The sequence below is a fragment of the Crinia signifera genome, chromosome 4, assembly GCF_055691185.1.
Source record: "Crinia signifera chromosome 4, ASM5569118v1, whole genome shotgun sequence".
NCBI lineage: Eukaryota > Metazoa > Chordata > Amphibia > Anura > Myobatrachidae > Crinia > Crinia signifera.
The window spans coordinates 296,307,594-296,329,710 of record NC_139220.1 but is presented as its reverse complement, the minus strand read 5'-3'; the positions used below and the strand labels follow the sequence as shown (position 1 = coordinate 296,329,710).

Sequence of the window (22,117 nt, the reverse complement as noted above, 5' to 3'; positions counted from 1 at the left end):
TGGGATTTGTAGTTTCACAACATCTGGAGGGCCACAGTTTGAGGACCCATGCTATATAAGATCCCTTCAGAGGTTTCCTCCTCCCTGATCAGAGATCTGATGACCCCCTGTCTATGGCAGGGCTGGGCAATTGCGGCCCTCCAGATGTTGAGGAACTACACATCCCAGCATGCCTTGCATCAGTTTCAGCATGGCCACATAGCCAAACTAATGCAAAGCATCCTGGGATGTGTAGTTCCTCAACATCTGGAGGGCCGCAATTGCCCAGCCCTGGTCTATGGTGAGATGGACACTGTGGTTTTATTTGTCAGGATGGTAGACCATCCACAGTACTGGCCAGCCTGTGGCTCTCCAGCTGTTGTGGAACTACACATCCCTGTATGCTTTGCCACAGTTTTACAGCAAAACTGCAGCAAGGCATTCTGGGACTTGCAGGTTCACAGGTTGGCTAGGCAGGCTAGGGCACAAAACCACATCATGGGCCTGGTTTTGTCAGGTTAGTCCCCCAGGAGGGCTGTGAGCAGAAATCCTTGTGTCAGACATAGCAGCGCACTTAATTAAATATGTCTGGTTGCTCAGTGCTCTTCAACTTACATTAAAATTAACCACCGCCAACGATTCCGCACAAGTTACGGGCAATTACTGTGTAATCTTTTAGTATTAGAAGCCAATAACGAAGATTATATCCCTCCTACTGGTGTGACTGGATGGGCTTACGCTGTGCGTGAAGGCAATGCTGTTCATAACAAACCGCTCCAGTTTAGTTCTTGTTTGCATGTTGCTTTTAAAGGCTAAACTGCAAAAATATATGGAACATCATAACTGCGCTCAAATTTAAACAATTTGTATGTATATAATTACATATCACCATGAAGTTGATCAAAGCATGGAAGTGGATTCTTATATTCGTTTCTGGCTTATCCTCCGATGCGTTTATACATAAAAAGGAAAAAATGATACATATAGTGTGATACCGTTTACAAGCCAAATAATAAGAAAAAGTCTCTGGGTATCTCTTCAGATATAATACTTCTTCCCGAAGTTTTCTGTGCTATAGAGTTTTACGGGGTCACCACCTGTGATTATTTCATAAGCCAATGCTTACAGTATCTTACACTTTAGGGTAGGTGTGGAAACATATAAAGGTATCTTTAAAAGTGTGCTCACGTGTTCTTACTTCTTATACGCTATGTATCCTCCTATCACGGTTTCTTTTTCCCAATAGACAAATTATGAAAAAAGACGATTTGAGAAACCAGAGAATGAAAGGGAATGGAGAAGAAGAGAAAGAAGATCCCCTACCCGAAGGCGGGACCAAGATCTAAGAGAATGTGAACCACAGAACAGGAGTCGCAGACCCACACCATATCACTATAGAAGATTTGATGAAACTATAACTCATGGAAGGAACACGGATAGTAGAAATAGCCGCAGAAGAATACAAGGGTATCCATCAAAATATTTGGATCAGAGGAGAAATCACGATACAAGAAGAAAAGAAACTCAACGAGTAGGATCGAGATTGTCCAATCGATATGAGATTTTTAGGGAACAAGAACCGTTGGAAGATTTTTTAGAGTAGAAGTGCTTGGTTCTCAACAACCAAGCAAAACCAGAAGAGGTAAACGAGGCGGATGCAGGAAAAACAAAAATGTATATAAAAAAAAAGAAAAAGAAAGAGAGGAAAAAGACTAAGGAAAAAAACTAAACACTTGGAACTGAAGCTATAACATCAAGGAATAATACCGTTGAAACACAAGAAACAGATTCTGGATACACCAAAATTTTCAACATCAGCAGTTATGAATTAACTGACAAAGAGACAGGTGTCTTACAAAAGGGCCTCAAATTTGCACCTTCACGTCAAATTAACACCTTTGAAGTCTATATTGATCTCCAGCGATTCATCCGAAAATTAACGCTGAAAAAATTCTTCGAAGATAAAATAGAAGACCGCGATACAGAAAATAGAAGAATTTAAGATATTAATCCCTTCAAACCCAAGTCCATATTCTATCCTGCCCATAAGAAAGGATGCTTCATAGAAAGTTTCGAGAAAATGGTTAGAGAAGACCTCGAAAATACTGCTTTCAAAAAAACGAAGAATATTAATTTCACAAAATCAGAACGAGAGGCGCTCAAGAATCTGCAAGAAAACAAAGAAATCGTCATTAAACCGGCAGATAAGGGGGGGGGGGGAGTAGTCGTTATGAATTCTGCTGATTACCAGAATGAAGTAATGAGACTGCTGAACGATGAGACCACTTACAAAAAGTTGAGAAAAGATCCATCCGAGCAAATAAAGAAAGAACTCATAAAGATGTTGGAAGAATTCACATCAAAAGAAATACTTACAGAAACAACAAAAAAATACATGCTCGTTCAATATCCATCTATTCCGGTACTGTATATTCTACCGAAGATACATAAGGACAAAGAAAAACCACCCGGACGCCCTATAGTGGCGGGCACAGAATCGTTAACTGCGAATTTATCGCATTATATAGATCATTTCATCCAACCGTTGGTCCTAAAAACCCCCTCATACCTGAAAGATTCGATGGAAGTGATAAAAAAATTAGAAAGTATTGAATGGGAACCAACTTATATTCTAGTTACTGCTGACGTATCGTCATTGTATACGATCATAAACCATAAAGATGGCCTTGAAGCAGTATCCCATTTCTTGGAAGAAGCGGAAACCCCCAGAGGTAACATTGATTTTATATTGAAGGGAATAGAGTTCATCCTTAAAAACAACTTTTTTTGGTACAATGAGTCATTCTACCTTCAGACAAATGGAACGGCCATGGGGACCAGGTTTGCCCCGGGGTATGCCAACCTGTTTATGGCACACTGGGAATCACAGTGTGTCTATGGCGGGCATGATCTCGGGGGGAACCTGGTCCTCTGGTCAAGGTACATTGATGACATTTTTTTCATTTGGAGGGGAGAAGAAAGTACACTTTTGGAGTTTTTTTCTTATCTTAACAGTAACACCAAAAACATCAATCTCACATTCGCATATAGTACCGAATCAGTCAGTTTCTTGGATCTCCTTATCTTTATTAAAAATGGTCTTGTTAAAACGAAAACATATATCAAACCCACAGATTGCAACTCGCTGATACCGTATGACAGCAATCATCATAATAATTGGCTCTCCTCAGTCCCCAACAGCCAATTTCACAGAATTCGAAGAAACTGTAGTGATATGAAGGACTACGAGATCCAAGGAGACAATCTAAAAAAACAATTCCTGGCCAAAGGGTACAAAGCAGAAGCAATAGAGAAACCATATGAAAAATATAAGAATTGTAGTAGACGAGACCTTTTGGATAAGAAAAAAGATACTAAAAAAGAAAATCTTAAAACAATTCCATTTATCACCAAATACAATAGTCAATTTAAACAAATGGAAACAATAATAAAGAAACACTGGGGTATTCTCCTACGAGATAACACCCTAAAGAAAATCCTAGAAGAGAAACCCAAATTCATATACAGGAAGGCCAAGAACATCAGAAATAACGTGGTCAAAAGTGTTATTGATAACCCTAAAGAATCTGGAAGAATCAACACCAAAGGGTTTCACAGGTGCGGATCATGCAGTATGTGCAAAATCTGCAAAAATCCGAACAGAAAAATCATAGAAGTTGTCTCTACAAAATGGGGAAAAACATACAAAATTAACCAGTTCATCACGTGCCATAGCAAAAATATAGTCTATCTATTGCAGTGTACATGCAACAAACAATATATAGGACTAACAACAAGAAAATTAAAAGATAGAATGGCAGAACATGTTCGTAACATTAAAAAAGGTCTGGTCACACATAGCGTATCAGCACATTTCAAGGAGGTCCATCATTGTGACCCCACTCAACTTATAATATTCTGTGGTTTAGAACAAGTAAAAACAAATTTCAGAAAAAATAACCCAGAAGAGATGTTAGCAAAAAGTGAAATGAGAACCATTTTTAATTTAGGCACATTACATCCAGGAGGCTCAAACCTCGATTTTGAGGTAAAATGGTTTCTTTAAAAGGAAAAATATTTTTTAACATAAAGATTTTTAAGAATGTTTTTATGTGTGATTTTTACGTATATATTTGATGCAATTTTATGTATTCAATATGTAAGTGAAAATGTACTATGTATTCTTATATTTTTTCAAGTTCCTTGAGATCCATGTAATGTGATATTCCCTTTCATAATTTATGCATAGATACAATATGGAACGCAAAGCCATATGTATTGGCAAGCGTTTCCACTGTATGTTATTTCCGCCCACAGCGTCATAAAAATGGAGGGCAGGAACCCACATGTGCCCCCGTCTAACTATTCCCTCGTTCCTTGTTTAAATGTCTTCATATACTATGTGATATGGAGGTGGTACACATTTGCGCGGCGTACTTAAGACGTCACTTCCGGTGACGGCGCTGTCATACATCACTATACAGCCTTTCCTCGCTTCAGCGAGAATACACACTATCTAATATGGAGGCGGGACACAGTTATGTGACGGACCTAAAACGTCACTTCCGGAAACGGCGCTGTCTTGTAAATATTACGATACAGCCGATCGGCAACGGCCAGGCTGTTCTATCCTAGTTGTGGATCCTTAATGAATCCTTCCTGCCACAGCACACATATCTACTAGATAAACATCAGACCTCCGTGTTAACGGAGTCTGTTTACAAATACATGCACTTCCGGCGGAAGTGCTTGCGTTCCAATACAATGGAACGCACGTCGAATAGTTTCATTCCAACCACTGTTTAGACATTATTTTACATTAAAAAGTACATTAGCAGTGTGACATATTGCTCAACTATGTATCTCATGTACTGTACCTGAATGTTTTTAAATAAGAATTATTTGTTTCTGTGGAAACCGCACCCAGGAAGGGGAGGTCTTACCTCACACTGGGTATAAAGGAAGCACTGAGCAGACCTGCATTATACACCTTGAAAAAGACTTTTTGTTGAAACGCGTTGGTGTTGTTCTCAGAGGAAGGAACCTCTCCTCATACAGTGGAACCTCTGTGGTGAGTTGTCTTGGCGCCCTGGTCACTCTCCATAGTGTTTTTTGATCATCCATTCCATCTGTGGAGAGGCTCCCCCTCTGTTTTAGTACATTTTTTATGTCATATTTTATGAAGTATAATAAATTGAAAAACAGTTTTTTACTCATCTGCTTGGTGCCGGTTTGTCTATTGGGAAAAAGAAACCGTGATAGGAGGATACATAGCGTATAAGAAGTAAGAACACGTGAGCACACTTTTAAAGATACCTTTATATGTTTCCACACCTACCCTAAAGTGTAAGATACTGTAAGCATTGGCTTATGAAATAATCACAGGTGGTGACCCCGTAAAACTCTATAGCACAGAAAACTTCGGGAAGAAGTATTATATCTGAAGAGATACCCAGAGACTTTTTCTTATTATTTGGCTTGTAAACGGTATCACACTATATGTATCATTTTTTCCTTTTTATGTATAAACGCATCGGAGGATAAGCCAGAAACGAATATAAGAATCCACTTCCATGCTTTGATCAACTTCATGGTGATACGTAATTATATACATACAAATTGTTTAATGTGTGCGCAATGGCACACATTTCCACAAGCCCGCTATCCCTGAATCTGACTGTGGCGCATGCAAATCCAGTCACGACTGAGATCCCATGCGCGGTGGATCTGCATGAATGATATGTGAGCAGTGAAAGCAGCCAGCAAATTAGGGGCTCATTCAGAGGTGGGTGCAAATGTAGCCGCTGCGTCTTTGTACAGAAATAGCAAAAGCCGCATGAGGCGTCTTGTGCAAAACATATGTCCATTGCTGGCTCCTCTGATCCACGGCCAAAGATGCAGCATCTGATCAACATCATGACCATCGGTTGCAACATTGGACATCAGATGTCCGGCAATACTAGGCTACCGGGGCCAGTAAAACTGCATCCAAAGACGCACCCAGAAAACATGGCCAAAATGCCCAATTTTTCCATACTGCCAATATCACTTGGCTAAAAACCGATACCGGTAAGGAAACCCTATAGAAACCTGGACAGCGGAAGTTCTGTGCGTTACACACTGCCTGTTTGCCGTAGACACGTGAACCAATAGGCATCCTGGCGGGGACCCCTATGCCACCCTTCGTGTTCAAACAAGGAGGAATGCACAGATGATTCTCAGTTTGTGGATCCGGCTGCGTAAACGGCATTTTAGTTGGGCCGACCTTGGCTGTAGCTAAAAACCTGGGAAAATTGGTACAGGGATTTTTAGCTGGTACAAACCATTAAAAAATGGCTTCCCGTCACTGCTCGAAAACACCTGCAGTCTGTCAGGCTGCGGGTAACAGGCACTGCGACCGGAGATTCTGGCACATGCACAATCCCAATTAAACATCATTCGGTTGCAACCTATTTAGGTCTACATCTGGGCTCGAATCAGCACCTATTAGGGATGGCCACCGATACTGATGTCCCTAAGCAATTGTTGGTCTGTGCCTGAAGGTAACTATATTTAAAAAAAAAAAAGAAAAGAAATAGAACATCGATCGGGGAGAGCCAGATGGTTTCCTGTGGGATGGTATCGCATAGTTGCCTATCCTGCTGCATTCTGCAGGAGACTCCCTGAAATACCAGCAATCTCCCTCTCTCCCTGATTAGTCTACCTATCTCCCTCATGTCACCTAGCCCACATTACACTGTTACTTTTTGGGGTTAAAAAAAGGAATGAGAGACAGATTCATTTACATTGAATCATCTGCACCATTTCCCAGCACTTTTGCAAGTATAGTAGCTCTAAAGGCACCCATACACGCTGCGATGCTCGCTCCTGCGGGCATCACACAGTACAAAAAGTATGTGCTGCACATACTTTTTCTACTGCCCTCGGATCTCATCGCATGCAAATCACATCAATAACGCATCGCATTGCACACTGCTATCGTAGCATGTATGGGGGCCTTTACTAGCTGCTTTGGGGCTCATCTACATTTCGATATAAGTCATTTTAAAACATTAATCTCGGATGTAGCAGTACACACCCATGCATCTAGGTGCCACGTTTACAATCTCTCCATACTGTATATGGAACTTGACACGCCCTTTGGGTGGCACATGACATGCCCCCTCAGTGGGGCGCTTTGCAAAATTCTACTACCAACTATAATCTCCCTGAAACTATTTTTCAAAAGTAGGCAAGTATGTGGTATCGGGATGCCGGTGGTCAAAAGGCTGACAGTAAAGCTGGCCATACACTACTGCAGTTTCTTGGAGCAGTATATGGCCAGTCAATCCCCCACGAGTTGCCTGGGACCTTCCCGGGCAGAAGGGTCGCATGCAATACATCACATGCGGTCCTTTCACATGTGATGTTCCCCGCCGCCGGTCGAACCAGCAGGGTCCGATGCGCACGGAACCACGCATCAGACCTGAGGAGACATCACACGCACCCAATTTGGGACAATTTCTCGTCCCGTTCCGTTGGGAATGAGCAAAATTGGCCCAAATTGCGGTAGTGTATGGGGGCCTTAACCCCCTGATATTCTAGGGCTCTGATCATACTTGCCTACTTTTGAATACTAGTTTTAGGGAGATTATACTTAGTAATAGAATTTTGCAAAGTGTCCCATTGAGGGGGGGTGTCATGCTCCACCCAAAGGGCGTGTCTAGTTCTATAAATTGAGAGACTGTATATCCAAACTAAATTCCTAATCCCCTCTAAGGACTTCTATAAATTCCTTCAAATTCGACACTGGGTCCAGAGCATCGGCTCAATCTCCCATAAGGTGGTACCTATACCGAAATATATCAGCCATAGACTCACTAGAATACACTCTAAGGGCTCCATCTCATGGTGGTACAATTTACTCACTGACCCACAGAATCCTGCTAAATTTAGCTCACAACTCAAATGGGAACGTGACCTAGCCAACCCCATGACTGACAATGAATGGAAGACAACGTTCCACAATTGCTTTCATATATCAAAATGCCAATCCCACATTGAACAATTCTATAAACTCATCCATAGACAATACCTAAACCCTGCCCTTCTACATACCATATGGCCATCCTCCTTCAGTGCATGCTGGCGACAATGTGGTAATGTGGGAACACTGTTTCACATTTTCTGGTCCTGCCCTAAACTGACCGGAATGTGGTCCAGAGTATTCACCCTTCTCTCTGAAATTTCGGGGACTTATATCGTCCCCCATCCGAAAATTCCTTTATTCCACCTATTCCCAGATAACATCCCCAGGGACACTCACTATGTTCTAGGCCAGGGCTGGGCAACACTGGCCCTCCAGATGTTGATGAACTACACATCCCAGCATGCCTTGCATCAGTTTCAGCATGGCCACATAGCAAAACTAATGCAAAGCATCCTGGGATGTGTAGTTCATTAACATCTGGAGGGCAGGTGATGCCCAGCCCTGTTCTAGGCCATGTCTTGGTTTCAACCAAATTGTTCCTAGCAAGACACTGGTGCACCCCCTTGGTCCCAACAATTCTAACCATTGAGGAGGCTGTTCAAAGCCACTTTTAGTTTGAAACAGAAGGCTCAGCCTACACACAGCCCACTCCGTCTCCAACAACAAAATGGGCGGCATGGATGACTCACAAGTCAGCAAAGACACCCTCTGACTTAAGCGATAATACTTACATTTACCCCAACACTGCAGGAAGCACAATAGACCCAACCCCTTCCAAATATAATTCTGCAAGAAAACCAAATTGGTGGAGTTCTGCAATAAGTACTATTACACTTATATGTCTGATCATATTCTGTGAAACCACACTGCGATCCCCTTTGATCCTCAACATCCCCATTACCTCCCTATTTTTATGACCACTTTGTGCCGGAATTACAATTATAACTATAATATAAATAATAATAATTACTGAATGTTCATGAGTAAATGATGTAACTAATTCATGATTGACTTTGTTGCGAGATTATATGTATTAGTGTTCCCCCTCCCCCTCCCTCCCCCTTTTTCTTCTTCTGTACCCCTCCACTCTTTTTTTTGCATTTGAAAATTCAAATAAAAACTAAATATTTAAAATTGAGAGACTGTGAAAAAAAATTGAGAAGGTGGGACCTAGAAGGTGGGTATGTAATTTAAAATGACTTAAATACAAATGTAGATGAGACCCAAAGCAGTTAGTAAGAGCTACTATACTTGGTAAAGTGCTGGGAAATGGTGCTGATGATTCAATGTAAATGTATCTATCTCTCATTTATTTTTCCCCAAAAATGTAACAGTGTAATGTGGGCTAGGTGACATGAGGGAGATTGCTGTTATTTCAGGGAGTCTCCTGCAGAATGCAGGATGGTAGGCAGCTATGGCTCTGATTGGTCTGTATCTCATTACACACTAAAGCAGTAGTAATAATCATCTGTGGGCAGAGATGGTCACCGACCATCAGTGAGCACTGCAGTCACAATGGTTTGTGCTGCTATCGAATGGGTTTGCCACCAATGGGTGGGAACTAGATAGATTTCCTAAATCAATATCATATAGTAAATGTGTTTTTTTTTTTTGCAAGGTGCCTGGACAGTGGACACTGAACATAGCCCCGCCCCCGACATCCACGAAACCCCACCCCATGCTGTGACTGGCCCGCCCCGCATTACAATCACTTAAAGGGGAGGCAATCGGCGAATAATTGATGGTCTTTAGACGTTTACCCCGCCAATCATCGATGATAGCTTTGAAAACCCGTTATCGGTGGTCGCCATCGGTAGTGGCCGCACTGATGGCCATCTCTATCTGTGGCCATCGATGGTCACCCTGCAGGTGGTTTCATACCATTGAGTTGATCCATCAACCCGGCCCCTGTGTATTTAGAAGCTGGTTCACTTAAAAAAAAACACAGCCGAAGCATCATTTAAGACCAGAATCGTCGATTTCCAAAACCATCGGTTTTTTTTTGTAGACACTCTTAGTAACGTCGATGTCACCGATAGTTTCTGTTCGATGTTCCATCCCTATAACGGTCACATACGCCTCGTGACGTTTCCCTGTAACCGAGGCAACAAACAGCGGCTGGGGCGTGGCCTCATCCAAACAGGCCAATCGCCGTGCGCCCTCCCAACTGGTTTAAACTCCACCAATCAGCGCGGTACGCAGTCATTGTTTTTCCAGGTGGACGAAGCCTCCTGTCAAGATGGCGGCCGCCGTGTCCGTTACTGCTGCGAGTGTGGGACATCCCGGGGGAGACTGCTGGGCGGCTGCGCCGGGGGATGACGACGTGTTCTTGCCGCCGGGGGAGGACAGGCTGCCCCGGCTGGAGTCCCGGGAGGTCCGCAGCCGGGTGGAGAGGATGAGGAGGGAGGTCAAAAACCGTAGGAAGATCCTGATCAAAGGCCTCCCGTGTGATATCACCAACCAGGTACTATATAATGTACTGCTTGCGTCCACCAAGTGCTATGTATGTATGTATGTATGTAATGTATATGTATTATACTGACCCAGCCTGCCCACTCCCAGGTGCTATCCCTAACTGTAACCAGATACTATACTAATACTGCCTGCACCAACCAGGTACTATCAGAATCAGCTTTATTGGCCAGGTATACTTGGGCATACTAGGAACAGTTATATAGTGACATTACAGATATACATAACACATACAGGTATATAGACGCAGGGAACATATATTCGCTGCGCAGCGCCAAGGCAGCTATCAGCTGCGCCACTGGATCCCCAGGTGGGTAACAATATAGGCAGCTATGGTAAAAATATGTAGGCAGCCATGTACTATGCTAAATGAATGGTGCCTGCACCATCCAAGGAGCTATATCCCAACCAAGTACTATACTGATACTTTCTGTCACAGTATATGGACAACCATTAATACTGCCTGCCCTGTGGATCACCAACCAGGTACTATACTAATACTGCCTGCTATGCCTCCAGGAGAAATCAACTGCCAGTTGAGATCAAATTAACCTGCCAGTATCTTTGGTTTGTGGGAGGAAACCCTAGCAAGCACAGGGAGAATATACAAACTCCATACATTGCCATTGTGAGAATTGAACCCATGACTACTAACCCACAGTACTAACTATTGCACTGTCTGTGCTGCACAGTTCTCTTATTGCTGCCTGTTCCTATGTAGCTGGATGCCTTTATGAGCATCAGGTCCCAGTCTCTGTAATGCTTTGTCTTTGAGGCAGGTTGTCAGTTTGCCGCCGTTGTCTGTTCAGTCAGCTGTGTGGTCAGCAGGGGTCACTGCTGAGGTCTTGTACATTTTATTGTATTGGCTAGAACTGGCATTAGCGAAGTGCAGATTTCTCCTGATGAACCTTGTTTGCAAACTGTGGGGGGAGAAGTCACCATGTTGCAATTCATCACTATTCAGTGGGTGTGAGTGCTCCGTTCGGGATGTGGGCTGCTAGGGTCCCTGATGTATTTGGAAACATTTGGCATAAGATACAATGAGAACCTTCTATGTGCTAATTTGTCTTCCTTCTGCTCTAGAATGATGCGGCTGTTATATCTGTATTGATTGGCACAGTCACCTGCATGAGTCTGGCCCCTGTGATGTAACTGATCCCTATAGTGGTGTTCTGACACTCGGTCCTGTGATTCTCATGTGCCCCCTGTCAGTGGCCTCCTGACAATGGGATCCTGTGCGGATTCCAGTAGCCTCTCCAAACCTGCTTCATGCATTGGCCGTGGGCTGCTTTTCCGGAGGGTCACAAAGGGTTTAAAACCTGTCACACAAAGCAATATATACTCATTCTTAAACAGACAAACTCTGGCTTAGAAGTGTATGAGGCCTTGGTGACCCCTGCTGGTGTGTGTGTGTGTGTGTGTGTGTGTGTGTGTGTGTTTCATTGGATCCCTTTTCCAGAAAGATCCTGCTCACCAGCTCGGTGTCATCCCCGTGCATGGCCTAATCTATTTACCTCAGCTGTGATTCCAGGTACAAAGGCCTGGGCATTGAAGTAATGTCCTGCGTCCCTACTGAGGTCCAAATGTACTAAGCTATGAAAAGTAATAAAATGTAGAGTGATAAATGACAACCATGTGGCCCCAAACTGTCATTTTTCATACCCAGACTGTAACATTGCAGGTTTGAGCTGACTGGTGCATTTATCACACTCCACTTCATCGCTTACAAGGCGAGATGTACTAAGCCTTGAAAAGTGATAGAGGAGAAAGTACTATCCAACTGGCTTCTAAAGCTTGGTACTCGATGAAAACAAATCTGTTTTATGTTTCCAGATGATTGGAACACTGTTTCCATCCATGCACTGCCTCCTCTATAGTGTAAACAGGACCTGGGTCGACCGGGAAACGTGGCTATAATGCTTTCAGACCACAGATAAACGCAGGTTAATGACAACCAGGTTAATTTTGGCGGTCTGAAACCGGTATTAATGGAGGAGACCGCGTCTGCTCCAAGCGTTGCCCCCTGATGATGCGACGGCCCGCCTCACAATAATATCAGAGACCTGGCAAAGACTATCATCGCAAACGTCAAATTGCTCGCGGGATGGCCTCATGTTCAAATTCAGAGTGCGTCCTGGCATTTGCTATGTGAAAATGGTATAAGAAGCAGATAAAGGGGTATTTGGCAGCCCGCACGGTGTCATGGTTAGTATTACTGCCTCAGAGGTCATGGGTTCAATCCTCACCATGGCCCTAATGTTCAACTATTCTCTGTAAAGCGCTGCAGAATGTGTGTGCTATATAAGTAACTTAATAAATAATAAACCTATAGTAGGATGATACTTGGCAGCGAATGCATAAAAAAAGTATTTAATTTAATGAAACTATAATTAAAAAATAATCCGACAATATAATATCCCTTTCATATTTCATTTACCTGCTAGTTGCTGCAAATAAAATAGACCCCCAACTCCTAGCTCCCTCAGTGAGTAGGGGTCCTTGGAATATGGGCTAACATCCCTGACCTATGTTTGTATCTGTGAATGGTGCCAACAGATACGGGTGGTCAAACCGGTCCTCAAGATCTCCCAACGGTTTGTTTCAGTCACCAAGCTGGTGCACAGCTTTGGTCATTACTAGCTGTCACATTATCAAACCTGCTGCATTCATCCCTACTACAGATCCACAGGTTGCCTGGAAAACCTAAACCGTTGGTAGATCTTGAGGACCGTTTTAGCCATCCTGGGTTAGGCCCTACTCCTGACAAATATTCATTATGGGATTCACCCATTGTATTCACCCCACTTAATTGAATCTCCCCTCGCATTTACTCATGTGAATGCGGAGTACTATGTGGTAAATTGATCTTATATTTCCCCCTTGGCGTATTGATTTTCTTAATCATTTTGTTCCTTTTATTTCTAGGAAGTTCATGACCTTTTGGGAGAATATGAGCTGAAATACTGTTTTGTGGATAAATATAAGGGAACTGGTAAGAGATGAGAACTTTCTATTCAGTGCTACAGAGACCTTACATTATTAGGTGTATTCAATGCCGGGGACGAGCAGTGACAGCTCGCCCGGTCAGTATAACTGACCCCCTGCATACGCTGATTCCCCCTCGCTCTGTTTTTGGAGCGAGGGGGAATCGGCGTATGTTGCTGCTGAAGCAGCAATACTCATGGCTAAATACAGCGGACTCCCTGCATTAGCCACCAGCCTCTCTGTTTGGAGGAATCCTCTCTGTCCTGAGACACGAGGATTCCCCCGGAACGTTGAATACGGAGAGCGGCCGACACGGTGGTTAAACATCGAGGTTTGCTGGTTTTCTGCGATCCCCACCGTTTAACCCCTCACTGGCCGCTCGCACCCGCATTGAATACTGCCCTATGACTTGTATCTATTGTAAAGCGCAACGGAATCTGCTGCGCTATATAAGAAACTGTAAATAAATAATAAATACGTTATAGACCTGCCTACTAATGTGTTCTGTACAAACACTCTCCCTTATAGCATTTGTCACCCTACTAAACGGAGAACAGGCAGAATCTGCGATCCATCGTTTCCACCACACACGCATTCGCGACCGCGAGATCTCTGTGCAGCTGCAACCCACCGACGCCTTACTCTGCATTGCTAACCTGCCCCTGGGATACACCCAGCAACAGTTTGAGGACCTAGTGCGCCCATTTGGTAACCTCGAGCGATGCTTCCTGGTATACAGCGGCGTTACCGGACAACCCAAGGGCTATGGCTTCGTGGAGTATATGAAGAAAGACTCCGCCTCCCGAGCAAAGTCGGATCTTCTGGGCCGGCAGCTGGGCTCTCGCACCCTGTACGTGCACTGGTCAGACGTCAGCCAGTTCAGCTATGACCTGCTTCATTCCCACTGCCTGTGTGTGGAGCGTCTGCAGGAGTGTGATGTCCTGGAGCTGAAGGAAGCCTTTTCCAAAGTGTGCGCTCCCTCATTCTGCCAGGTGGGTGGCTTTTTGTCAGGAGACAGCTGTTGCAAACTTACAGCATATAAAACTTCATCCGAAATTCATGTCCAGGGTAGAAATGTGTATAGTGGCAACATTAATAGCCTTCAGATTCCTTTATTACATAAGTACTGCTGCTGGACCCATGACCAACTAAATGGGGATAGATCACAGCTAAATTGATCATTCTGGTAGATGCAGTTGTGTAATGGGCCCCATATATCAGCAATTAATTGTGACAAACCTCAGATCTTGAGATGATTGTCACAATGAATCTTTAATGTGTGGGCTCCTCCTTTTGGCGATCCCGATTAAAAATTGATCAGGATGGCGAATCAATTGCTGAATCAGATTTTTAAACGTTTAATAATCTGGTATTATCTGCGGTTCTTTTTTATGTGTGTGGGCATTCCCGTTTCGTCGTCTTCTATTTCAATTATGAAAAGAAATAAAACGTCTGAAATGACAATCGATTGAGGTGATGTATGGGCACTTTCCAGATATGAAGATGCAATCTTGAGATGGGAAAAATCTGCCGATCATTGAAATCTGTAATGTGTGGGCAAGTCAAATAGATTGTAGAAACCATTTATCTGGCCAAAAAATCACTATCTGGAAAACCATTCATTGTGATTGCTGATGTATGGGGCCCATTAGATTACAGATGGGTAGAAGGGATGCACTAAGGGCTTGTTGTATTGTTACTGCTGCATTTTCTCACTGAACAACTCGCACACGTCCTAGTTTGGCTGCACACGTGGGCTTCCACATTTGGTTAGTCTAGCACATGCCTGCTCATCCAAAGACAATGTGCAGTTGTTGCAGTAGAAGTACATGACGTTAGTTGGGTCTATCTGCCTATACCCTGATGGGAAATGTGCGCCAGTCATTATCAGGTGTTGCTCTGTATCTCTCTGGTTCTGTTCGGCACATGCGTGAGGTCATCGTGGCAGTTTGTGCAGACTACAAAATTTTTTAAATTTGCTTTTTTAATACAGTCCTAGTGATCCAGCTAGGATCAGGGTGGGGTATATTGAGGACGGGATGGGGTCATGTCTGGCACCAAGCACTCTAGTTAACGTAAATAGATGCCATGCGCATGGCATCTATTCATGAGGCGGTGATAAAGACATATGGCTGGGTGCTGCTAAAAGGGCAGGGCACATTTTGTTCTTTATTAATTGGCCAGGGCTCTGCTAAAACAGTAGTGAACACTACAGTTCTAAATGTTTTGTATTGTCACACTGCCTTGGGCCCAATGCAGAGTCTCACTTAAACTTTTTTGCAGACTGATCTCCCCATCTGTACGGGTTTCCGCGCAAGCATCCGGAAGTGATATAAAGCGCCCTGTAATTCAGTTACGTACCCACTTGCAGCTTCATCTGCGTACACGGATGTTTTGTCTTGTGTTCATCTTAGTGTCAGTGCAAGTGTGAGGCTATGTTAGAGTACAGGTAGGAGTGGTGCGGTCACGTAGATATCTGCAACTTGGTATATGGTTCCATATATGCATTTGAGTGTTCACCATTGGGTTGTTAATTTCTGCCAATTTGCATACCCCTTACTCTCCTGACTTTTTCTGGTCTTAAGATGACCACACACAGTTAGAATTTCAGAACAATCCAATCTTACCCGACTTCCCTTGCAATCCAGAACACTCCTGGCCAAACAATATTCTGCACACATAGAACGATTGTGTAAATGATCATAGGAGTAGATGGGTGGTTTAACAACTACACACTATGTGAAATGGACAGGACAGCTAAAGATCAGCGAGCTAGATGAACGACTGGTGAGTACGCACATTAGATCATTCCCACACATGGACCGGTTTTAAACGATTGGTCGTTCTAGTTCGTTGGCCATAACGTTTAACATCTAAGCTGCTGAGATGGGGACTCTTCTGTGATCTCAGGAGTCTGTTTGTAGTAGTCTGTTGGACCTTACAGTAAGTGGGGATCATACCTGCTTTATAATGAGTATTGGTGTCCTTCATCCCTCTGTCCTGCATGCTGTGCTCAGTCACTGAAGGTGTGACTTACATTATGTGGTCTGAAGATCCTGTGATTCCCAAATGATAATTCAAGCCAATGCTCTCCTGCACACTTAGCATGCTCCTGCCGGCATATGCAATGTGAGCACACTGAGCGCACTCCTGCCTGCGTATGCGATGGGAGCACACTGAGCGCGCTCCTGTCTGTGTATGCGGTGTGAGCATGCTCCTGCCAGTGTATGCGATGGGAGCACACTGAGCGCGCTCCTGTCTCAGTATGCGGTGTGAGCATGCTCCTGCCAGTGTATGTGATGGGAGCACACTGAGCGCGCTCCTGTCTGTGTATGCGGTGTGAGCATGCTCCTGCCAGTGTATGCGATGGGAGCACACTGAGCGCGCTCCTGTCTCAGTATGCGGTGTGAGCACACTGAGCGCGCTCTTGCCAGCGTATGCGATGGGAGTACACTGAGCGCGCTCCTGCCTGCGTATGCGATGTGAGCATGCTCCTGCCTGCGTATGCAATGTGAGCGCGCTCCTGCCTGCGTATGCAATGTGAGCACACTGAGCGCGCTCCTGCCTGCGTATGCGATGGGAGCACACTGAGCGCGCTCCTGTCTGCGTATGCGGTGTGAGCATGCTCCTGCCAGTGTATGCGATGTGAGCACACTGGACGCGCTCCTGCCAGTACCTTGGAGGTTAGGATTGGATTTGTCACAAAAGTAACTTTTTTTTTTTATCTGATCTGTTTTCAGCTGGCGTATGGGCAGGACGGTCAGTTTAAAGGTTTTGCTGTTGTGGAATATGACTCTGACATGGTGGCGGAAGTAGTCCAGCAGCAGATGGATAATTCGATGGCGGTGGGAAGTCGTGTACGGGTCTCTTTCTGTGCGCCAGGTCCCCCGGGAAGGAGTATGCTGGCTGCACTCATTGCTGCACAAGCAACGGTAAGTGTTAGGATGTGGGAACATCCTTCCATGGGACGCACCCTCAGGTGTTCTGTAGTCCGACTTCAGCCGATTCTTAGATGTTCCCCTGAAACCCGTTACATAAACTAAGATTAACATTACTTTGATCTTCTGTCAGCTTGATACCTTCCTATGTGCTGTACCTAAATGACTAGTTTATTCCTTCTCAAGGCGTTAAATCGTGGAAATGGTCTTCTCCCGGAGCCAAACATGCTTCAGATCCTGAACAGTCTCGGATCTCCGGCCACACTACAGCTCCTGCTGAATCCCTTACTCCACGGGCCAGTGGGAAACAAGCAAGGTCAGTATCTAGGTGCCTGGTGTTTGTCACCTGTCACAATGGGCATTTTACATTTGTCCTTGGACCTTGAAAGAGTGGTAGATCATTCAATTGAATAACGTTCTCCCTTATATTTAAAGGTTTGCATCTGAACCCTATTAACCCCTTCATGACAGAGCCAGTTTGTGCCTTCATGACAGAGCCCTTTTTTTCAAATCTGACATGTCTCACTTAAGTGGGGATAACTTTTTTTTGCTTTTACTTATCCCAGTGATTTTGAGATTGTTTTCTCGTGACACATTGTACTTCAAGTTAGTGGTAAATTTTGGTCGATACAGTCTGTGTTTTTTTGTGAAAAATACCAAAATATCGTGAAAAAATGGAAAATTTAGCAATATGCAAAATGTCACATTTTCTGCTTGTGAGACAAATAATCATACCACTCAAAATAGTTAATAACTAACAAAGACCATATGTCTACTTTATGTTGCAATCATTATTTCAACCTCCTTTTCATTTTTTTGGACACTAGGAGGCTTCAGATATGACTAGCAAATTCTCAAATTTTCAAGAAAATTTCAAACACTGATTTTTTTTTAGGGACCAGTTCAGTTCTGATGTGACTTTGAGGGACTTGTATGTGAGACACCCCCATAAATGATGCCATTTCAAAAACTGCACCCCTCACAGTATTCAAAACAGCATTTTGGAAGTTTGTTAACCCTTTAGGTGTTTCACAGGAATTAAAACAAAGTGTAGGTGAAATTTCAAAATTTCTTTTTTTTTGCAGAGTTTCAATTTTAATACATTTTTCTAAGGAACACAGTAGATTTTACTAGAGAAATGTGACTAAAAATTGATTCCCCCAATTCTTTTGTTTTCAAAAATATCCTATATGTGGCCCTAGTGTGCACGTTGACCAAACCACAGGCTTCATAATAGAAGGAGCACCTACTTGATTTTGGAGCCTCCTTTTTATGAGATTTTTTTTTAGGCACCATGTAGGTTTCTAGGCACCATAAGTGCTAAAAGTTAGGAACCTCCCCCACAAGTCACCCCATTTTGCAATCTACACCCCTCAGGGAATTCATCTAGGGGTATAGTGTACATTTCAAACCCCCAGGAGTTTCACCAATTTTGGTACAACTGGGATGTGAAAATGGAAAATTACATTTTTTTACACAAACATGCAGTTCTGGCTCAAAATTTTTCATTTTCACAAGGAATGAAGGAGACAAAGCACCCCAAAATCTGTGCCCCAATTTCTCCCGAGTACGGCAATGCCTCACATGTGACCAAAAAATACCAGTTGGGCGCATGGCAGGACTCAGAAGGGAAGGAGTGATTTTTGGATTTTGGAGCACAGATTTTGGTGGAATGAATGGTGGGTGCTATGTTGCATTACCAATACAGTGGAACCCCCCCCACAAGTGACCCCATTTTGCAAACTACACTCCTCAGGGAATTCATCTAGGGGTATAGTGTACATTTCAAACCCCCAGGGGTTTCACCAATTTTGGTACAACTGGGCTGTGAAAATGAAAAAATACATTTTTTTTACACAAAAATGTACTTCTGGCTCAATTTTCCATGCCCCCATTTCTCCAGAGTACGGCAATGCCTCACATGTGACCAAAAAATACCAGTTGGGTGCATGACAGGACTCAGAAGGGAAGGAGTGATTTTTGGATTTTGCAGCTCAGATTCTGGTGGAATGAATGGTGGGTGCTATGTGGCATTAGCAAGACCCCCGAAGCACGGTGAAATGATGAACCTAATAATCCATAGATGTGTGGTATATTTTGAAACACTCCTTTATACATAGGCCGGGTTTGTCGGGGCAAGTTTCACAGTGGAAAATAGTTTCCTTTCTTATTCCCTTTTTATAGCAAACTTTGCACCTTTTTTGTGTCCTGCCCTTTCTTGCAGTGGAGGGGATTTCGTTGGGAAAATGCTGCCCTGGTACAATACGGGGGCCAGTACTAGAAGTACTGGGGCCCTCTGCCTGCTGGTTCCCAAATATTAGGCCCTTTATGACTTCCTCTTGAAAGTGCATAAATGTCCCCCTCTGGCCGGTAGAACGGAATAGCACGTAAGCGTTATACAGTGCCATCTGGATGATATACACGGCCAGCTTCTTGTACCAGATATTTGTTTTCCGCAGGGCACTGTACGGCTTCAGTACCTGATCTGAAAGATCCACTCCGCCCATGTACTTATTGTAATCTAGGATACAATTTGGTTTTGAGGTGTGGGTACTGGTACCTCGTACAGGGATGGAGGTGGTACTGTCTCCATGAATTGTTGTCAGTATAAGGACATCCCTCTTGTCCTTATATTTGACCAACAACATATTTTCGGTGCATATTCCCCTGCTTTCACCCCTTCTCATTACTTGGGCAATGTGCGTTTTTGGGAGGCCTCTTTGGTTCTTACGCACAGTACCGCAAGCTGCTGTACCTCTTGAACCAAGGGCCTTAAACAGGGAGATGCTGGTGTAAAAGTTATCCACATAGAGGTGATAACCCTTATCCAGGAAGGGGTGCATTAAATCCCAGACAATTTTTCCACTAACACCTACGAGGGAGGGGGGGCATTCTGGCGGTTCAATTCTTGAATCCTTCCCTTCATATACCCTAAACTTGTGGGTGTACCCTGTGGTGCTTTCACACAGCTTATACATTTTTATGCCATACCTTGCCCTCTTACTGGGAAGGTACTGGCGGAATTTAACCCTTCCTTTAAAATGTATAAGGGACTCGTCGATGCTAATACATTTATCAGGGATGTATAGCTCTGCAAATTTGGCACTGAAATGATCAATGACCGGCCTGACTTTGAATAGCCTGTCAAAGGTGGGATCATCTCTGGGTGGGCACTGTGCATTATCGGTGTAATGTATAAATTTATGGATTGCCTCAAAACGAGACCGAGTCATGGCCATACGGTAAAATGGGGTGCTGTACAGAACATCTGTACTCCAATATTGCCTAATTTGTGGCTTTTTTACTATGCCCATATGAAACACCAGACCCCAAAACGTCATCATCTCTACTGCATCTACAGGGGTCCACCTAGCAAATGATGACGTGGGGTTTTGAGCAATAAACTGCTGGGCATATAAATTAGTTTGGTCCACCATTAAATTTATAAAATCATCAGAGAAAAATAATTTGAAAAAGTCAATTTCTCTGAGACCTGTGGAATCAAATTGGATTCCTGGCATGGCCAAAAACTCAGGAACCTGGGGCTCAAAATTGTCTGGTGGTGGGGTCCATACGAGATCAATTATTGGGGGGGGGGGTCTCATCTGCTCTACGGGGGCGTCTTTGAGGGGGTCCCTCATCACCAGAGGAGGAAGAGGAGCTTAAGACGAATCCTTCAAATTCCCCGCTTGCCTCACTGGCTGTGTCAGAATCAGAAGCAAGCATGGCATATGCCTCCTCCACTGAATACATTCTTCTGGATGACTGGGATGACATTTGGGATGACATTTTTATTTTTGTGTTACTGGTAGTGAAATGTTTCAACACGTGTATAGTGTAGGGGGGGGTACAAACTTTATTTCAACCCGGGGGGTATGTAGTGTGTAGTGTGTATGTAGTGCAGAACAAAAAAAAGACTTTATACCAAAAAAAAAAAAAATTGAAGGGGTTAAAAAAACAAAAAAAAAGGTCCTGCGCCAAAAATTGAGCACAGATGTTGGTCGGTAACGTCCGTCACTGAACAGCGCTCAAAGGCAACAGGAATTTGATCAAAAAAAAAATAAAAAAATAGATCAACCCTGTGCCGAAAAAGCTGATCAGTGATGTACGTCACTGATCAGCGCACAGTGGCCACAGGACACCCACAAAATCACAATGTGTAAAAAAAAAAAAAATTAAAAAAAGACCACACAGCACCCACAAAAAAAAAAAAAGGTTATCAGTGATGCGACACTGATTACCAGTGAGGGGCAGCAGGTGCACAACCTTTGGTGCAACTGACAGGTATATATAAAAAAAAAAAAACCTCTGCGCCCCCAAAAAGTTGCTGATCACCTCAGATATAGTGATCAGCACAAAAGGCGGGGGTAGCAGACACAAAATATACACTCTCTATCACTCTCTGTCTCTATCTCTCTCTATCTCTCACTATCTATCACTATCTATCACACTGCAGCAGCAGCACTGACAGTTATATGTATAAAAAAAAAACTGCACCCCCAAAAAGGGGGGTAGCAGACACAAAATATACACTCTCTATCACTCTCTGTCACTATCTCTCTCTATCTCTCACTATCTATCACTATCTATCACTATGACACTGCAGCAGCAGCACTGACAGTTATATATATAAAAAAAAAACCTGCACCCCCAAAAAGGGGGGGGGGGGTAGCAGACACAAATCTCTCTATCTCTCACTATCTATCACTATGACACTGCAGCAGCAGCGACAGTTATTTATATATAAAAAACCCCTGCACCCCCAAAAAGGGGG

The 22,117-nt window shown here is 43.7% G+C and overlaps 1 protein-coding gene across 1 annotated transcript in view; it reads left to right on the top strand.

The window, feature by feature from the left end:
• The first annotated feature begins 10,112 nt into the window (after positions 1 to 10,112).
• The window catches only part of RAVER1 (ribonucleoprotein, PTB binding 1), a 31,225-nt gene continuing 19,220 nt past the window's right edge, over positions 10,113 to 22,117 (top strand). Inside the window, exons 1-5 of the mRNA XM_083185087.1 lie at positions 10,113 to 10,412; positions 13,346 to 13,412; positions 13,934 to 14,397; positions 17,146 to 17,337; positions 17,530 to 17,659. Of these exons, the coding sequence (XP_083041213.1) occupies positions 10,188 to 10,412; positions 13,346 to 13,412; positions 13,934 to 14,397; positions 17,146 to 17,337; positions 17,530 to 17,659 (1,078 nt within the window). The 5' untranslated portion in view covers positions 10,113 to 10,187. The remainder of the gene's footprint in view (positions 10,413 to 13,345; positions 13,413 to 13,933; positions 14,398 to 17,145; positions 17,338 to 17,529; positions 17,660 to 22,117) is intronic.